Consider the following 17,588-nt stretch of genomic DNA (forward strand, 5'->3'; position numbering starts at 1 on the left):
CTACCTCATCTATTTTTTTTAAAAAAATTTCACTAATTGATGTCTGGGGTGGATTAACTGATGCCCTGCTTGGGTGCTTGTTGCTTTGTATTCCCTTCTCCTTCACTAAGTTGTTGTCATGGACTTGCTTGGGCCTATTCTTTGGTATGCTAAATGTTATTTGTGACAATGTAGGATTCTAAATAAGTTGACTCCTGAGAGTTTTGATCTCTTGAAGGCTCAACTGATCAAATCTGGCATTACATCACTGAAATTCATTCAGAGGCCAAAAAAACAAATCTTGGATTGTGCCTGAGTGCCACTGCAAACATTAGATACACTCGGACTGTTTAGGAAAATGCCACTCCTGAGGGATTCCCCATTGATCGACCTGGTACTGGGGGTATGACGCTTGGACTGTCAGGGACCAAGAAGATACCATTATCTTTTTCTCTTGTCGTTTAAGTGGACTTGCATCTTTTCTTTGGGGTAGGGATTTGGGTGCTCTATTAGTTGAATTGCCAAAACTTAATGTGTGACATGAGAAAGGCAATGACATTAGCTGATGTTATTAGTTGAAGTTAGCAAAAAAGCTTGAGATTTTTAGAATCCAGGGGAGGATAGCAAGTTTTTCTCTCTCCATGTTTTATCAAAATTTTAACGTCGCGCGTATAACTGTTTAAATCTTGATTACTGCTCTAATTATGTGCACGGGATTCAATCTAGGATTTTCTTGGTTTTAGTTTTATAAGACATTTAGAAGGATTTTAGTTGGTTCAATTTGAGACTCAAACTCGTGAAATTATCTACTAGCATTTTTCTATTTTGTCCTCTTATATTGATTATAAAACAATAGCATCAATTATTAAAAATCACCATTTAACTCTGTAAATAAAAATATTTTCAAAAAAAAAAACCTTTATATTTAATTTATATACTTAAAGTGTTTGTATTCAATTAAATCAAAATATGTGAAATTTTTATATATTATTTTTTCTATAATAAATCCTTATTATAAATTAAATTAATATATTAAAATTCACATGTTATGATTTAATTTAATATAAATATATTTAATTTGATATAAATACATTAAACATATAAGACTTAAAAGATCAAGTACATAAGCCTAACCTTTTGAAAAATAATTTGCATGGTAACACTTATTACATCTAACATCTAACTGATTTCAACTATATCACTGTTATATTATTTTATGAAAAGATACCACCGTCTCGTTGATTGGGTTATTCATCACTTGTAAAAAAGATTTGTCGGGCGGTTTAAAATCCAAGCCAATTTGATTGAGTTATTCACCTCATTTAATTAAAATGATTTCAGTTTGACATAGTTCAATTGAAATTATTGCCGTTTTAACGAGACTTCAACGATGTGGCTGACTTGGGAAATATTATTACGTAGTCGTAAAGCTAGAAGTGTTAAATGATTATGTTGAGAATATATAATATAATAATTTACGGAAGGGGGAAAAAAAGACTATGTTACATAGAGACTGTGGAGGAACTTTATTTGTTAAATAGATTTGACCCCCACAGGCTTTCAAGTCCTAAGAAACTAAGTAACAGTGAAGAAACCTTAACGAGGACCAAATGCTGTAATGGTGGCTGCAAAATGGACTCTTGGGTGACAAGCTTTTCATTTGTGCTCAAAGATGTCACAAAGCCTACCTTCAACGTCAAATTACAGGCTCTGTACCTCAGCCATTAAAAGGTTGCTGCAACCTCTTCATGTGCACCACCTCAAAGCTCAATCTACCACGAATTTCAAATCCCTGCAGGTCAAGATACAGGAAATGTCATGTCCAGAATTTTGTCAAGCTCACAGTCGGGAAGAAAATGAGGCCTGTTTGGAAGGGAAAGGGCTAGGGTAATTTAATTCATAAAATTAAAAATCATGATTCATGTGATTTTTGGACGGTACAGTGATTCCTATATTTATAATATGTGGTATTAGGTTTTATCATACTTATTATAAAGGAATAGTAATTTAGTTCAGTTTTGTTCTTATTTCTTTAATCCATTCCGTTCTCATTTTTTCCAACAACCAAACAACTCCTGAGACCTAAGCAGTAATCCACTTTAAGAACATTAATCAGCATGGTGATTGGCAATTCATTGTTGCTCCCTTCAATTGTCCTTGTGATCCGAACTCACATAACTAATGTCGAAATTGAAATCAAATGAATTTCCTACAACCCCTTATGGGAAAAAAAAAAAAAGTAAATCTAACTCCATCGTGGAGGTTGGGTCAAATTGGAATGGACAGGTTGAAGTTATAGCAACGCTCAGATATTAGTAGCATCATAACCCACCAATTGGCAGCAAACTACAAGCACCAGAAATGTTGAAATCAGGTAAAAGAAATGGCACCTGCTGGCTTATCCTTCCACATCCACTCTTGCATAGCATACATTCCCTGCGATGGTTTCAGGAAACAAGGGTTAGACTAAACAGAGAGTGAACAATAGATGAAGTTGTGACCTGTCAGTTCCAAACAAGTGCAAGCCAACTTCCTTAAAGACCAGAACAATTTCAAATATGTACACCGGAAAATATTACCATGCAGAAACCCCCCCCCCAAAAAAAAAAAAAATTAATGCTCAAGAAAAATACAGTGAATGGGGTGCTGAACATTATACAATAATGAAGTGAGTCAACATATACTCCCTCCAGTCGTATATTTTAATCATCGCCTCTAGAACAAATTAATGGTCATACATATGCAAGTCACTTTGGCTTAAAAAAAAAAAAGTTGTTTGCATTAATTAGCTTTTTTCAAAACCAACCTTGTATACAACTACCTAGAATAAAGCTTTTAAATAGAGATAAACTTGGAAAAGTTGTTTCATTTTTAGACCATTTTAATGATTTGATGACTTAACTACCTCTTTTTGGTTTCTGGTGAGGCAGTTAGGAGTGCCTTATACTTAGGATTGGAGGGAGTATAGATCAATAGTAGTTGTCTCTCTATAGACCATAAAGGCATGCCTGACCAAAAATTCCACTTTGACCCCTTCCAGCTAACAAAGGGAATACTGATAAGTTTTATTACTCAGAATTATTTTCACAGCAACATTGCAAAATCCAAGGTAGCATCAGTCATTGCCTACAGCTACATAATCAACAAAATATTTAGAGTCCCAGGGATCACATTCTACAAAGAGTCCTAGAAACTTCTCCAAGAAAAGTAGGATACAAGATAAAGGCAATTACACAAATTTGAAAAAGAATGTTACCTGAACATTTTGATGACCAGCAACTGCATATGCCTGGTACTAGAATTCCAAAAGGTAATATCAGCATAGTAAGATCATCTTTCAACACTACACTAGATACCAACAGAGACATTAAGATACAGAAACATATTGTACCTGTTGCTGGAGAACCTGTCCTTGGAGTTGGCCTTGAGGCTGTAATTGTTGCATTTGAGGAACTTGCTGAGGTGATATTGGAGGCTGTGACTGGTTTTGAGATTGCTGAACAGATGGCTTTTGCTGTTCGGATAACGTCAACTCTTCAGGTTTCTCCCACTATAGATCCATGTAAGAAAACTTCAGTTACAATGTAAAAATATAAAAGGGGGGGCGGGGCACAAAACAAATAAAGAAACCAAAAGGCAACTCAAATGAATACCAACCCGACTTTCACCAGTAACACTATTGTGATAGTACTTGAAGCCCTCAGGAGAGATATGCTCTGTCCAATCACATTTTGCAGGAGCTATGTTCTGATTTATTGCAGGTACAGCAGAAGCAGACAAGGATGAAGGCACATCTGCAGTTGGTGCAGCCCCCGTCCACTGAGGCTAAAGAAACAATTGAATGTTATTAAAAGGAGGAAACACCAAAGGGATATGCGTTCTATCTAAACAAACAGGAGATGCACAAATGATGCATCTAATCACCATTAGCAAACAATCAAACACAAAAGTTGAAAACCAGTCAGGCAATATAGTGAAAAGTCGACAATCTAGAATCTACAAGTTGAAAACAATTCAAACAATACTGAAAACTTCTAGCTTGCATTAAACCTGGAGGGCATCTTCAAAGACAAATTCAACAAGACAATTCCCTCAGTGAATTAAGAGACCACTTATTGTCAATTCATAAAACTTCATGTATGGAGAGACGTTCAACAACCACAACAGTTTCCCTCCAAATCATGAACTAATTTATTAGTTCATACTTATATTTTAAAATACCTGTTTTTTCATAGATTCTGCATTTTGCTGTAATGTTAAACCTTGACTTGAGGGTTGCATCATTTGTAGTTGCTGTTGAAGCTGGGAGAAGGCCTTCTGAGATGAATGAAAGCTTGCTTGCAAAGTCTGAGTTTGTTGTGACAACATTTGTGCCAACTGAGACGGAGACTGCTGAGGCATAGAGGTAGATAGTTGCTGTTGATTTGTAGTTGTCAATGTTGTATTTGCTTGCAAGCTGGTGTCTAAAGGAGCATGGCCCTGGGCAGTTGTAGCAGAAGAAGCACCCTGCTGTGCTTGAGGCTGAGAAATTGGAAAGTGTCCATTTAGACCATGCACCTGTTGTGAAAGAAGAAAACCAGCAGAAAAAGGAAGTTGCAGCTGGCCAACCTGTCTAAATGATGCAAGAGGTGGTGTTTGTGAGTAGGGGATTGGTGCTGGAGGGTACATCTGGAGGGAAGAAGGCTTGTCCTTAGGTGATTGAATAGGCTTCTGCAGTGGCGACATTTGTTGGCTGGCTGGTGGAATATGTGGAATGTTTTGATTGAAATTCTGAAAGCAATGAAACATTTACTAATCTATTTCAAGCTGGAAAAGATGGAGTGAAGCCAGAGCAATCTCCAAATACCTGTTGTGACATCGATGACAGAGCTTGTCTTTGAAAAGGACCATTTGAAGGGCCTCCAAAGCCATTCACAGGACCACCCTAAATTTGTTTAACCAAAAGTAAATGGATGGTGCAAACATCACGTTACCATAGAAACTAATAATTAATAAATATAACAAACGAGGAGGAACAGAAGAAATAAACAGGAAATATAAATACATCTAACCATAAATTTCACGAGCTAAAAAGCTTCTTTTACTAAATTAGCATCTCAATCGCTCAAGGTACTTCTTTTTTCAAGAAGACCACATCTTACATATTGTCATCAGAAACTTGGTAGCTGCTTATCAACTGCTCTGCGGATTACATCTTAAAATGAGAACCTTTATAGCATTCCCTCCTCATTCATTGAGAGGATAGAAAGATAACAGCACATCATTTTAGAGGTGGTGCATTCTCACTATTAGAAGCATTAAGTGCATGTTTGGATTAACTTCTAACCTCAGTTAGAATGGATCAAACTGAGGTTAGGATATAAAAAGCCAAAAAAGTATTGTTTGGATTAGCAAAAATTTTCAACCTCAGTTAAGGTTAAACGAGCATTTTTTGAGAAGCCACAAGACCTGGCTTTTTTTCCTCAACATTAACGTATGGCTGCTGGACGCATTAATTGGCTTTTAAATTTTTATGCTTTCTCTCTCTTCTCATTTATCTACCACGAGCTCTGCTTTCTTCCTGTGCATCTTCCTTTCCTGCTCCCGTGACCTCCCAAGCTCTACACTTTTAGATCTGGTCCATCATCATCCTCATCTGCTTCTTCATCCTGACCCTCCTTGGCTTTCATGAACAGCAAAATCTAGCTTCTCTCATAACTCCGCTAACACTTGGGTCTTCGAGGATGGATATGATAAGATATTTGAGCTCAACTTTCATGGCTAAGAGAGGTTTCTCCTACTGTTGCTTTGAACAACCACAATGAAATGAGCTTGAGCACACTTGAGGGCAGCCATTAAAGCATTGAAAATGGGAGGTTCCATCTCAGCCATTATATTGTTAGTTAGATTTAAGCTCCTTCACACTCCATGATCTCCTTCTTCCTGCCCCTGTTTGAGCTCTTAAAACAGAGCTCAAGAACTCTTAAAACAGAGCTGAAGGGCTCTTCCTGCCAAGTTCCATACACAAGGGAACTTAGAGTTGATGGCAAGGTGTTCCAATGAACCTCCATCATACGCATGGAAGCTCCCAATATTCACAGACGGTGAGGAGAGGGAGTGAGGGAATGAAAGAGAAGACATACTAGAGGTAAGGGAGAGGGCGGAGAGAGATGCTTGTCTGGTATAACCATCGCCTGGTGGAAGTGGACTCACAGTGGTGAGGAGAGAGAGTGAAAGAGTGGGATTGTTTTATCAGTGAAGGAGGAGAAGGAGCAAGAAGAAGGAAAAAAAAAAAAAAAGATATGATGGCGAGGAGTCAGAGAGAACAATGCCATGTGTTAAATTCAGAGAGAACAATGTCAGAGAGAATAAATGTCCATTAGTGGCAAATTAATGGATTTGATGATTTTGATAATTAATAATTTATTGTATACCACCTCATAATTAATTATTAAATATTTAATATATTTTATTCATTAATTGTAATTTTAAGTTTAATATTTTTTACTTATTAGTTAGTCAAAAAATAGATAAAAAAAATTCATGTTTATTTTGGTCATTAAAAATTTCAACTGCCTTTTAAATCAAATCATCCAAACAAATTTTAATTTATCTGACTGACTTTTTTAAAAAAAATATATCCAAACATAAATTACGTTACATTGACTGACTTTTTTTCTAACCTCAGTTTGCTAACCTCAATTGAATTCTAATCTCAGTTGTAAATTTTTTAATCCAAACACACTCTAAAATGTTCAATCTGATTTTATAATTGATAAGGTGGTATATGAGCGTATGTACATTAATAAAGTTCAACCTCGAGAAAGAAATCTCCACACAGTTAGTTACCCTTCAACAAATACACTTTCATAATCCTTTTTCTTTAAATAAACAAAGAAGAATGCACTTTCATTCCAAACCCCCTCCCCCCACAACAACAAAAGGGTGCACTTTTTTTCTTCCACAGTTTTTGAATCACTAAATTATGTGAATAAACAAGTCTTTAAGGCTTTCAGATAACAGCCTTAAAGACTTTAAGGCTGAGAAAGAGCAAGAACCTCCTGGCATAGCGCTAAGCAGAAGCCCTTCAGATAACAGCAACTTCAAGGCTTTCAGTGTTTCTCTTTAAATTAGGGAAAAAAAAAACCCAAAAAACATATATTGTCCATGCTCAGTAAGACAAACTTCCAGACAGACTGCCGACAATTGTTATCAAATGGCAATTCAAAACACATATTGGGAGGCTAATTTGAGAATGTTTGTCCATGTCAAAATAATAATAATAATAATCTAGAACCAAAAAAAAAAAAAACTTGAACCAAGAGTTCACATAACAAATTAGCCATAAAGTCTCACAGTCATAAGTGACAAGTCAAAGATTTTGCGTATAGATTTCATCCTGAAAGCTTAAAGCTCCTCATGCCTCACAGCTTTGTTTTGGGAAAATGATTCCACATAACACAGTTGAATGCCTATCATCACCTTTTTGGAAACCACAGCTTATAGTTATGCCACATTGAAGTAGATTTTGATTATGGAAATCTACTCCCTCTCATGGCTCTGGGGAATTGCCAGAAGAAAATAGATTCAGTGCACAAGAGCTAAGACCTATGAGGCTGAATGGACAGTTCTTGTATGCAAAGAAGGAAAATAACTTACAGCCAAAGTTTATAGAGTGAACATAGAATAGGGAAGATAATCAAAGCGTTGAAGAGATAATATCAAATACCAAGAAAATCAAAATGAACTGTTCAACTCCGTTAATGTAGGTTTGTAACCCAGAAAGAAAGGGAAATAGATGGAAAGAAGAGAGAACAGAGAGGAGAGATTCAGAGGGTTGAGAGGAAGAGAGACAGAGATTTACCGTATAGCATGGTGAACCATTCTCATTAGGAAAGCATAGATTGATTGACAAAGGCTGTTCCATATATAGGCTTCTAATTCTCATCTTACCCTAACAACTATATTCCTAGCTAACAATAACTAACAACTAATAACAGTAATGTCAACATTACAATGAAATAACATCCGTTTAATCACACACACACACACACACGCAGTCACGTCGGGTAACCTTCACAACTCAATGGGGGCTTCTTGAACTGAATCACTGGAATCAAGTAATTCTGGCGTGAATCACTTGATTCTATAGATTCAGAGACATTTCTGATCCTTCCAACAACATGAATAGATGGAAGAATAAATTGGATAGCATTATGAAATTCAAATTGTAAATTGCATGCGATCAAACTGAGAAATCTGCTCATGGTATGGACAAAGGCAACAAAATAGCAAAGGTATCTTTTCATGTAAAATGGTAGCTTTTATAAATCTTAAAAAATCAAATATTTGATTTGGGGTAGACTTTTATGGAAATATTATACTTACTGCATTCATAGCCAATGCCATGTCCATGTCACCAGATCTTGGAAGCAATGGAGGCCTCATGTTATGCAGACCAGTGATAGATGACGGCCCCATATTTGAAGGATGCATTGGACGCCAGGCATTGGGAGCAGAGGCTTGATCGCCCATGGGATCATTAACACTGAATGGAGGTCTGAAAAAATAAATACAGAATGAAGCAATGATCTAACTCCCAAGCATGAAGAGAAGGCAATTGATGAACCATTCAGAAGAAATTAAGGAAAGGAGAGGATGGAAATGGAGGTACCCAGAACTAGGTGCTTCAAATCTTGGACTAAATGCTGGATGTCTAGGACCTGGTACCTCAAATCTTGGACTAAATGCAGGACCCCTGCAAGCAGCAACAAAATATCAGAAACCTCGTACTTCCATGGAAAAATCACAATGGAGAAATAAATAAGGCAATTAAATTAGGGAAAATTTCATTTAAGACCCTTTGACCACACTTAATGAAAAAGAAAGCCCCCAAAACTCTGAAAATTCACTTCAAGCTAGGGGTACTAAAGTGAAATTACAATGCAGAGTAAAATTACCTTATTGTCCCTCATCCCCTCTAATTCTTTACTGAAGATGTTCTCCCCACATGAAATTGCACATTTCCCTACATGAAGTTGTTCAATAATAGCACAAACAACTTCGTAGGTCAATGAACAACTTGATGTAGGGAAATGAACAATTAATTTTACCATAATTACAACACTTAAAATAAAATCAAGATTTAGTAATGGCGCAAACAATTTCTGTGAGTCAATGAACAATTTCATGTAGGGAAATGAACAGCTTATTTTACCATTATTACAACACTTGAAATAAAATCATAATTCAATAATGGTACAAACAACTCTTGTAAGGAAATAAACAACATGAACAACTTCAATAGAGAATCAAAGGAGATGAGGGACAATGAAATAATTTTACTCTGCATTTTACTTTTACTTCAGTACCCTTGTTCAGAAGTGAATTTTCAGAGTTTAAGAGACTTTCTTTTTCATTAAGTGTGATCAAGGGATCTTAAATGAATTTTTTGCATTAAATTACATAATCAGAAGCGCTGGATTTCAATCTATAATTTGGTAAAGCAGATTGATTGACATTCACATGCATGCTGACAAGAGTTTAGGGTAAAAGTTCATAATGTGAGTCAGGATTAAAGAAGAGAACAAACTGCTTCTCTTAATTTAAAGCAACAAGCATACATTCAAAAAAAGAAAGGAGAAAAAATAGTTTTAAGCCAATAAAAGATCAGGCTCAAGCATTCAGGGTACATCTCAATGATTGTTTAGCAAAGGCTACGGATCAAATTTCAACAGTCACAGGGATTGATGCCCTTTTTATCCACTTCTCATGACAAAATATAGGCTCGTTTCTAGTCCCTACAGCCATTTGAACTGATCCTGCATAACAAGGAGGACTATAGTGGACCTTGAGTTCAATTTGTTAAATAAAAAGGAAGACTCCCAGCTTAGCTTTGATTTTATATACATATTAGTGAACAAGCCAGTCGCTCTAAGTCTGAATATCCATGCTTGGTTTGATCCATTAACATTCTAGTAAATTAATGAGCTTAAATGTCAGAAGGCGCTTGAGGTGACAAACCTTAAATCCCCTTGTCGAGGTCTCTTAGGATCAGCAAATCGTACAGTTAAAGGCTGATCACAACCCTGCACAGAGAAATACATGATAATAAGCAGAAAGCTTTCACATGATTAAAAAAGAAATTGCAACAGAAACGGGTTCAATTTTTTCTTACTCTCATTGTATAAATTCCATTAAGTGCATTTATAGCTGCCAGAGCCATATCTCTGTGAGAGTATTTAACAAAACCACATCCTTCAATCAAAAGAGGAAAATGGCATTGGAGTTAAACACACAGCCAGTGTCAAGGAAAAGCCGACATAAAAATGAATAGCCCCCAAATCGTAATTTGGAAGAAAGGGTAAAATATGGCACTAAAGAAATCGATAAGTACGTACTTTCCCAAGAACAATTAGGAGGCAAAACAACGTTCAAGATTTAACGATTATGTCGTCAGAGATTACAAGTGTTGGATTATTTTATGGAACAAAATAGTCATAGATTTTCCACCAAAGATCTCACAAGGGTAAGGAACACACCACGGCTTTGCTTCTTCTCATCACGCATCAGATAAACATCTTCAACCCGTCCATATTTTGAGAAAATCTGATGCAAGAGACATCATTTAGTTCATGTTCCATGCTTTCTGAATATTAGGTATCACATATAACCAAAGATAGATTAATGCCCTTAAACCAAACTGCCAAAGATCACATTTTCCAAAAATAATTATACAGTTATACAATAGTTGTAAGTTACAGATTACATATTATATATGATATACATAATGAGAATAGATGAAAGTCTGAAATATGAAGTTAATGGATGCATTAACATACTTCCTCAACTTCCTTTACTGTAGCCTGTTTGTTCAGAGAGCCCACGAATAATTTGTATTCAACTGCACCTACAATAAATATTAATTTACAGCAACATTAAATAGTCTGTAAAAATAATCAGAAAATCCATGGCAAGGTCATGCTAAAGCACATCCCAACAAAAAACCAGCTGAATAATGATGAAACTTATATTATTAGCTTATTTCATTTCAACTAAGCTGCTGCTCTAAGTTCCAAAATAAATAGAGATTGTACATATAATGCTGACAGTCTAGCTAAATTTGTTCATGGGATCACTGACAATGTCCTCACCTTGGATCAACCACCCCCTTGGCTAAGAGGTCGTGGTTGATGATGGGGTCTTTTGTGTTCTCTTTATCTTGTTTCTTTTCTCTTTTGATTGGTGTGTATATGTTATCCAATTAATATATTTCATTGGAGAGGTTATTTTTCATATTGGGACCAGGAAAGATACAATACATAGAAACTCATAAAGGAGACAGATTTACAGTCTTTACAAACTGCTACTCGACAAATAAATTTGAAGAGATAGAATAACAAATGTAAACATGAAACACAAATTTACCACCTGTAACTACAACATTCTTCAATGTTCTTTTACGAAATATAGGATCTTGCTAACATAAAATATCATCAAGGAGGAATTCCAATCAAGTAAACAACAGAAAATAACTGCTAAGATTAAAAATACCAACACTATTGAAATTTCAAAATCAAGATTTCAAGAATTCTTAGGAATATTACCAAGGCGCTCCCGTTCACCATCAGCATATCTCACTTGGATTGGACCAACACCCTAATATAACAATAAAAAGGATGAGAAAACCAGTACATCATACCCCTACTATTTAATATTTAGGATTCAAAGCACAACAGCTCACTCCAGGAAGAATATGTTGATTGTGCAGTGCTTTAATTGCCTGATCAGCTTCATCAGGGGAAGCATACTTTATGAAACAACAACCTGCAGCAATCCCAAACCCTTGAAAAATACAACTCCGAACAACCATACGGCTGGCTATTAAATAAAATTTAAGGGCTGCAGTTCTCACGTACTGACAAGTGTAGTCACAGAACTATAATTACATATTAATAGCTCATTAAACTAGTGTTTTCCAGGATTTTATGATCAGAACCACAGATGACCACCCATTACATGACAATCAGGTCTGCCATTCTTAAGCTTACTAGTGAAATGTAAAATTCCAACAAAATCTAATCACTACAATGTATCTGGTAGGCCAAACTTAAAGCCCGTGTCTTTTCATTAAAGTGAATGTAACAATCAACATTTTCTGTGTTCATTTTATTTTACAAATATTCTGCACGTAGACAAATTACAGTATTATATTCAAATGCCTACAGTAAAAATAGTTGGAAATTTGTTCCTTGGATGCATCTAGAGTTGCAAGAGCAAGATCTACTAGCCCTCCAAGATTGAATCTGCTGCACAATGAGTGGCTTACAGCAAGCTTATATCTTATGCTCCTTCTGAGATAACAGGATAAGGACCAAATGGCAGTGGCCAAGTATTTGGCCCTGGATTGCGACAGGCAGTCCAATACATGGACTAGGCAACAAGGAAGTCATAGGCTCCAATCTGGACAGTTAAACTAGCAAACAATTGACCCAGTTGACCCATCAGGTTTTGTGCTGAAGCAGTTCATTGGACCCATTTATGTCAAATTTTCTGATAGAGACTTGGTAGTATAGGATACCAAGTCCCACATTGAGTAGTATGGGATGCTCAATGGGGTATATAAGTGGGTTGGTTTTCCCACTTCAACAGCTAACTTTTGAGGTAGGGTTTCCCATCCTACTTAGGTACCCATCATTTTCAAATTTAAACTAACCCAGACTACTTGTGCTTGCACCCTATCCATTTGTCATGATTTTAACTTACATATGGCTTAAATTTCAAGTTATATGCATAGTAAAGGCAGCTGGGAAGCTCATTACCAAACTAGACTGATCTAAAACCAATCAAAACTGAAGCAAACAGGTCCAAATCAGTATATAACACACCAAATGCAACTATGGCTCGGTTGTCAGTTTAACCTCCCACCTATTGGATCAATGACCAAATGGCCGGGCAAGAAATCATACAGATGAACAGTCACCGAACTAACACACACACACACACACACCTTGCTGCTGTCCGGTCTTTCTATCCTTGATCAGAGCAACCTCAATAACATTCCCATGTTGCTCGAACAAAGGCCGAATCTGACAGAAAATAATTGTAACAAGATAAATTTTAGTCAAAAACGTCTGATCAAAGGTGCAAAATGAGAACAAGTGCTGTTGGTAACAGAACAGGCATCCTTTAAAATCCTAAAGAAAGTTATCTGAAAACTATAGAATACTCGAAAGATTATTCTTGCAGCTAGATGTGTTAATAATAGCTTCAAAATCAAACAAAAAATAAAATAATGAGGGGGAATTAAATGACTTACATCTTCTTCAGTTGCTGTCCGCGGTACAGATCCAACAAAAAGTTTTGCAAAACTTTCCCCACCAAAACGGTCTGGAAATTAAAGGGAAAAAATGTAAGTCATTTCCATTTTACAATGTGCTTGAGAAGAGGTAATCGCAAATAAAGTGGAAATACAACAACAAATGGATCAATTAAATCCATGCTAATGAAAACAAATACCCCTCAAAAAATGACAAAGACCAACAGATTCAAAATGCAAATATGCTCCAGCAGCAACAGATACAAGTAACGAAACCACTGAGTTTTAAAAAAACTTAGATTTTTACATGACATGTTTATTACAGATCCTGAAAACCTGCTTTCTTCATATACAATTTCCAAATATGAATAACATTTTCATGTGTCCATTGCAGGGGAACACCCTAGTGTTACCTAGTTCGAGATTTACCAGTTTGCAGTACTTATCCAGATACTGAATCACAGTAGAACGACATAAACCTACAACTACAATGGATACTATTTTTCTCTCTTTCTTTTTTACCAAAGAAACATAGCTGGATGTCACAACAAGAAAAATTGATAATGAAAAATAAGATTAGGGTAACCAGAGAAGATAAAAAATTATGACATTGGAATTAGGTTAAACTTGTGTGTTTATATAAACTATATAAAAGGAATGAGAATTTATATTTCTAACAAGAGATGGGCTCCCTGCATTGTATGGTGTTTGACGTGAATTGCACTGTTCATAGCTAAAGAATTAATGAATAGGATGACTTCCGATAATTTTTCTTTTTTCGAAACTTCTGATAATTTTATTACGTACATTGATACATTGATTTTGCAAACCTAATTTAATCTTCATTCTCTATACCTCCATCACAATTTATTCTTTCATGTTTCATACAATTTGCAATAATCATTGTTTCCTATTTCATCATGCACCCAGCACAAGCCATCTCCCTTTCCTTACTTGTTCATCTCTTGCTTTAATAATTTTAAACCTTCTGCATGTGTTTCTTTTTTTTAAAAAAATATTATTCTAATAATTAATAATTTTAATTTTAATATTTCACATTTTTAATCATACAATGACGTTAAATCTAAAACGAATCAGAATCCAGACCCCATTTTCTCTTCATCCTTGTTCGTCTGCCGCTCTATTGACCATTTTTTTCACAAGCCAAATCTAGTGTCTCCTACTGTCCCATCTTTCATTGATCTTATTCATATGATGTCTAATCTTCGTCACCAAATTCAGTCTTAGCAACCATGCGTACAAGCATGACCTTGATCCCCTCGTCTACACTTGCATCGAAGACTTACAGTCAGAAAAGTAGCTTGGACTGCAAAGGGTGGGCCTGAGGAGTTGCAGTGTACAACACTCCCCTTCGTCCTTTCCAGGTCTCCTACCATAAAGCACTCTTGCTCTGTTCTCTTGCCATTCAATAGGCAAGCATATATCATTTGGGAAAGGATGATTGGGAAAAGGATTCAAAGAAGTGAAGGGCACGTTAGGCAAGAAGGGTACACGCAACATTTTATTTTAGAAGTATAAAACATCTCCAAACAATTCCTGTTAAGGGTATCCAAAAGTTGCTGCTCCAGTTTATAGATTAACTGAACAAGTAAATTAGTACCATTACAACTTACACCCCCATGGACCCTCTGGCTGCCCATCGGGGCCATATAAGGCATGCTAAAGTGTGAGCAATCATGTAGCAATTAAGAAAAGAATAAAAATAGGAGCACTCCAAACAGCAGCATTAATCATATCCTGAGCATCCCAAAATATAAAAACGCTATCCTCGGCTCGCCAAAATATACAAGCCCAGTTCTCATACCTCTGGTACATAATTGCTATGCAATAATGGCATATATCACAATCTCAGGCGACCAGGAAAGCGTGCATGTGATTTTAAGAAGTGAATGATAACTACAATCTCACATTGATTGGGCTTCCTAAATTACAACACTAAAAAGTCTAACTCAAAGCCAACATTTTAACAAAAAACAAGCAAGAGTCACACTCACCCGGCGACCCTCCACGTCCAGAGAAAGGAAACCCTCGTTTCTGACCGGACAACGGCTGTCCCTGACGACCGTTGAACCCAAACCCTCCAGGACCCTCCCCACTCACTGGCCTGAGCCCATCGCTGCCGCCAAAACCCGGTGATCGGAACCCCGCACCTCTTCCAGGAGAGCGACGGGGTGGGCTGTCAAACTGACGGTGGTGAGAGGCTCCTCCGCCACGATTGTTGAAGGGTGCGTCGGAGAAGCGCGATGGAGCTCTGGACTGACGATATGGGTGAGAATCGTGATTGGTGTTGCCATAGCGGTCTCCTCTGTGCCTATCCAGCTTGGCGTGCAGAGTGAATCCCTAACCCTAAAACTTTATTTTCAGAAAATAAAGCAGAGAAACGAATAGCAGCGAAGTTCTGAGTCAATTTGGGTGACGAAATGCGACTACGCTCAACAAGAACGAGAAACCGAAGCTTTATGACTATGTTCGCCCGCTTCCGACAACGACGAGCAAAGAGAAACAACGAGTGTCAGATTTTATTACTTGCGTTTGATGTCGTTTGACTCTTCTTTACTGTCGTTCAATTACTCCGGCAATGAAATAAGGAGACTGACCAGGCTTCTTTCCGCTTCCGACTTCCGAGCCTGTTATTAACCATGCCTTCGTTGCACGTAAAACGACGTCGTTCTATTAAAGCTGGTGCAATTAGGATTACTCGAGACAGCAAAAATGCACTCATATTCAAACAACGTCGTTTTTTTCCAAAAAAACAAAAAAAAAGAAGCAGGTCTTCCTTTTTTTCCATGATGATATGTAGTCATTTAATTGGTCTTACGGACAGGACTTGGGTTTCCCAATCCCATTGGCCTCTTTGCTCAGTACATGTTCGAATATTAATTGTAAAAATTGATATGGGGAAAACTTTGTTTTTTTTGTTCAACACTAAACTTAATTAAAAAATATAAATTTGCAAGAGCAGCCTTATATTTAAATTAGGAAAATTATTGTTCAAAAAAAAAAATGAGTTTGAAAAATTGTATTTGAATCTCCAAACTAATATCTAAAGACAGCCTGAGGACCTCTTTGAGTAATTTTTAAAATACATTCAAATTATATTTAAAATATATTTTTACTAAATTCAAGAAATAGTTAATCACTTAAATAAATTTTTACCAGACGTAAAATGAAAACCACATTCTTAATATATAATGAGGCATAAAAATATGCGTTGCCTGAGTTTTAATCAAAGTGAGAGTGTATTTGTATACTATTTAAGTTAAAATGTAATTTTACAGGCTAAAAATAGTAATTTTGACCTAATCCCACAAGTAATATGGTTAATAAGGAAGACTTAATTAACCGAGGCACCTTTTTAAGAAAAGAAAAATTGGAAGAACTTTGGTAATAATTGTAAAAAATGGCCCTAGAAATGTAGAGCTCATAATTTGAGTTTGTCAAATTCAATTCAAGTTGAGCTAATTCAAATAGAGATTAAAATACTCGAGTATATAAAAAAAGCTCATATAATCAAACTCAGCCTTAAGTCCTTAGTCTTTTGAGTTTATTCAAACTGGCCCAAATACTCAAATTATTAAATATTATTTTATGTTATTTTTATTTGATTTCAATTTTTATTTTAAAAAAGTAATATTTTTAATCTTTTATCTTATTTTAATATTATTTTATTGATAATAAAAAAAGAAATTCAAGTATTCAAGCTAAGTCAATTTGGGTTCGAGGTTGACCAAATTTTTTCAAATTTATTTGGACAGCTTAAATAAGCTCAAGGTGAAGACAATCTTTTTTTTTAGTAATAAAAGGGTAAGCAAAAGCTTGAGAAAGTTAAAGAAACACAGCTAAGCGTTTACAAGCAGCAACTAATCATGAGGTGAGAATTCCATGTCTTCCTTAAACATTTGCGCATAACCCATTAGCACATCTTCTATTAATTTCACCCTAAAATCACTGGCATGGGCTTCATTTACCATAAAATCGACACATTGAATGGCTGACTTGGGCGAAAAAATAATCTTGACATCCCAATAATTATACAGCATCGCTTGAATAATTGAAAGCTCCTCTCTTAGTAGATGATCAAAAGAGATATCCCTTAAAAGAAGATTAACAACATCCAATCAATCTGTATAAAGTTGAATCTTGGCAAATCCAAAATTTTTGCTCAATTCCAACCCTGTCTTAATGGCTAATATTTTCGGCTGCACAGGGCCTAGACAACCCAAGTTCTTCTAAAAGGCCATAATCCAAGCTCCTGCATTTCTAATCACTTTATCACACGTGGCATGATTTT

The 17,588-nt window shown here is 36.0% G+C and overlaps 1 protein-coding gene across 1 annotated transcript; it reads right to left on the reverse strand.

Moving 5' to 3' along the window:
- Positions 1-1,416: 1,416 nt before the first annotated feature.
- On the reverse strand, positions 1,417-16,143 carry LOC129319669 (flowering time control protein FCA-like). Its single transcript, XM_054964756.1, has 21 exons — positions 16,120-16,143; positions 15,869-15,967; positions 15,292-15,637; positions 13,277-13,347; positions 12,968-13,046; positions 11,702-11,784; positions 11,565-11,616; positions 10,800-10,867; positions 10,500-10,566; positions 10,136-10,215; positions 9,982-10,046; positions 8,633-8,716; positions 8,347-8,518; positions 4,826-4,903; positions 4,588-4,749; positions 4,201-4,500; positions 3,637-3,804; positions 3,371-3,529; positions 3,236-3,274; positions 2,370-2,415; positions 1,417-1,771 (listed from the first exon to the last, which is right to left on the reverse strand). Exons 1-21 carry the CDS (start codon positions 16,141-16,143, stop codon positions 1,764-1,766), a joined length of 2,250 nt encoding a protein of 749 aa, XP_054820731.1. The 3' UTR covers positions 1,417-1,763.
- Between the last annotated feature and the right edge of the window lie 1,445 nt (positions 16,144-17,588).

Source organism: Prosopis cineraria, unplaced genomic scaffold (genome assembly GCF_029017545.1).
Source record: "Prosopis cineraria cultivar Desert tree isolate PC_DT_omini unplaced genomic scaffold, ASM2901754v1 PC9, whole genome shotgun sequence".
Classification (NCBI taxonomy): domain Eukaryota; kingdom Viridiplantae; phylum Streptophyta; class Magnoliopsida; order Fabales; family Fabaceae; genus Prosopis; species Prosopis cineraria.

Excerpts from the sequence above, each read along its gene's own strand:
- LOC129319669 (XM_054964756.1), bottom strand. The coding sequence starts at position 16,143 with ATGGGATTGGGAAACCCAAGTCCT. Across the intron at positions 13,348-15,291 it reads TGGACGTGGAGGGTCGCCGG|ACCGTTTTGGTGGGGAAAGT; the intron begins GTGAGTGTGACT and ends TTTAATTTCCAG. Across the intron at positions 10,868-11,564 it reads TGGTGAACGGGAGCGCCTTG|GTGCAGTTGAATACAAATTA; the intron begins GTAATATTCCTA and ends TATTTATTGTAG.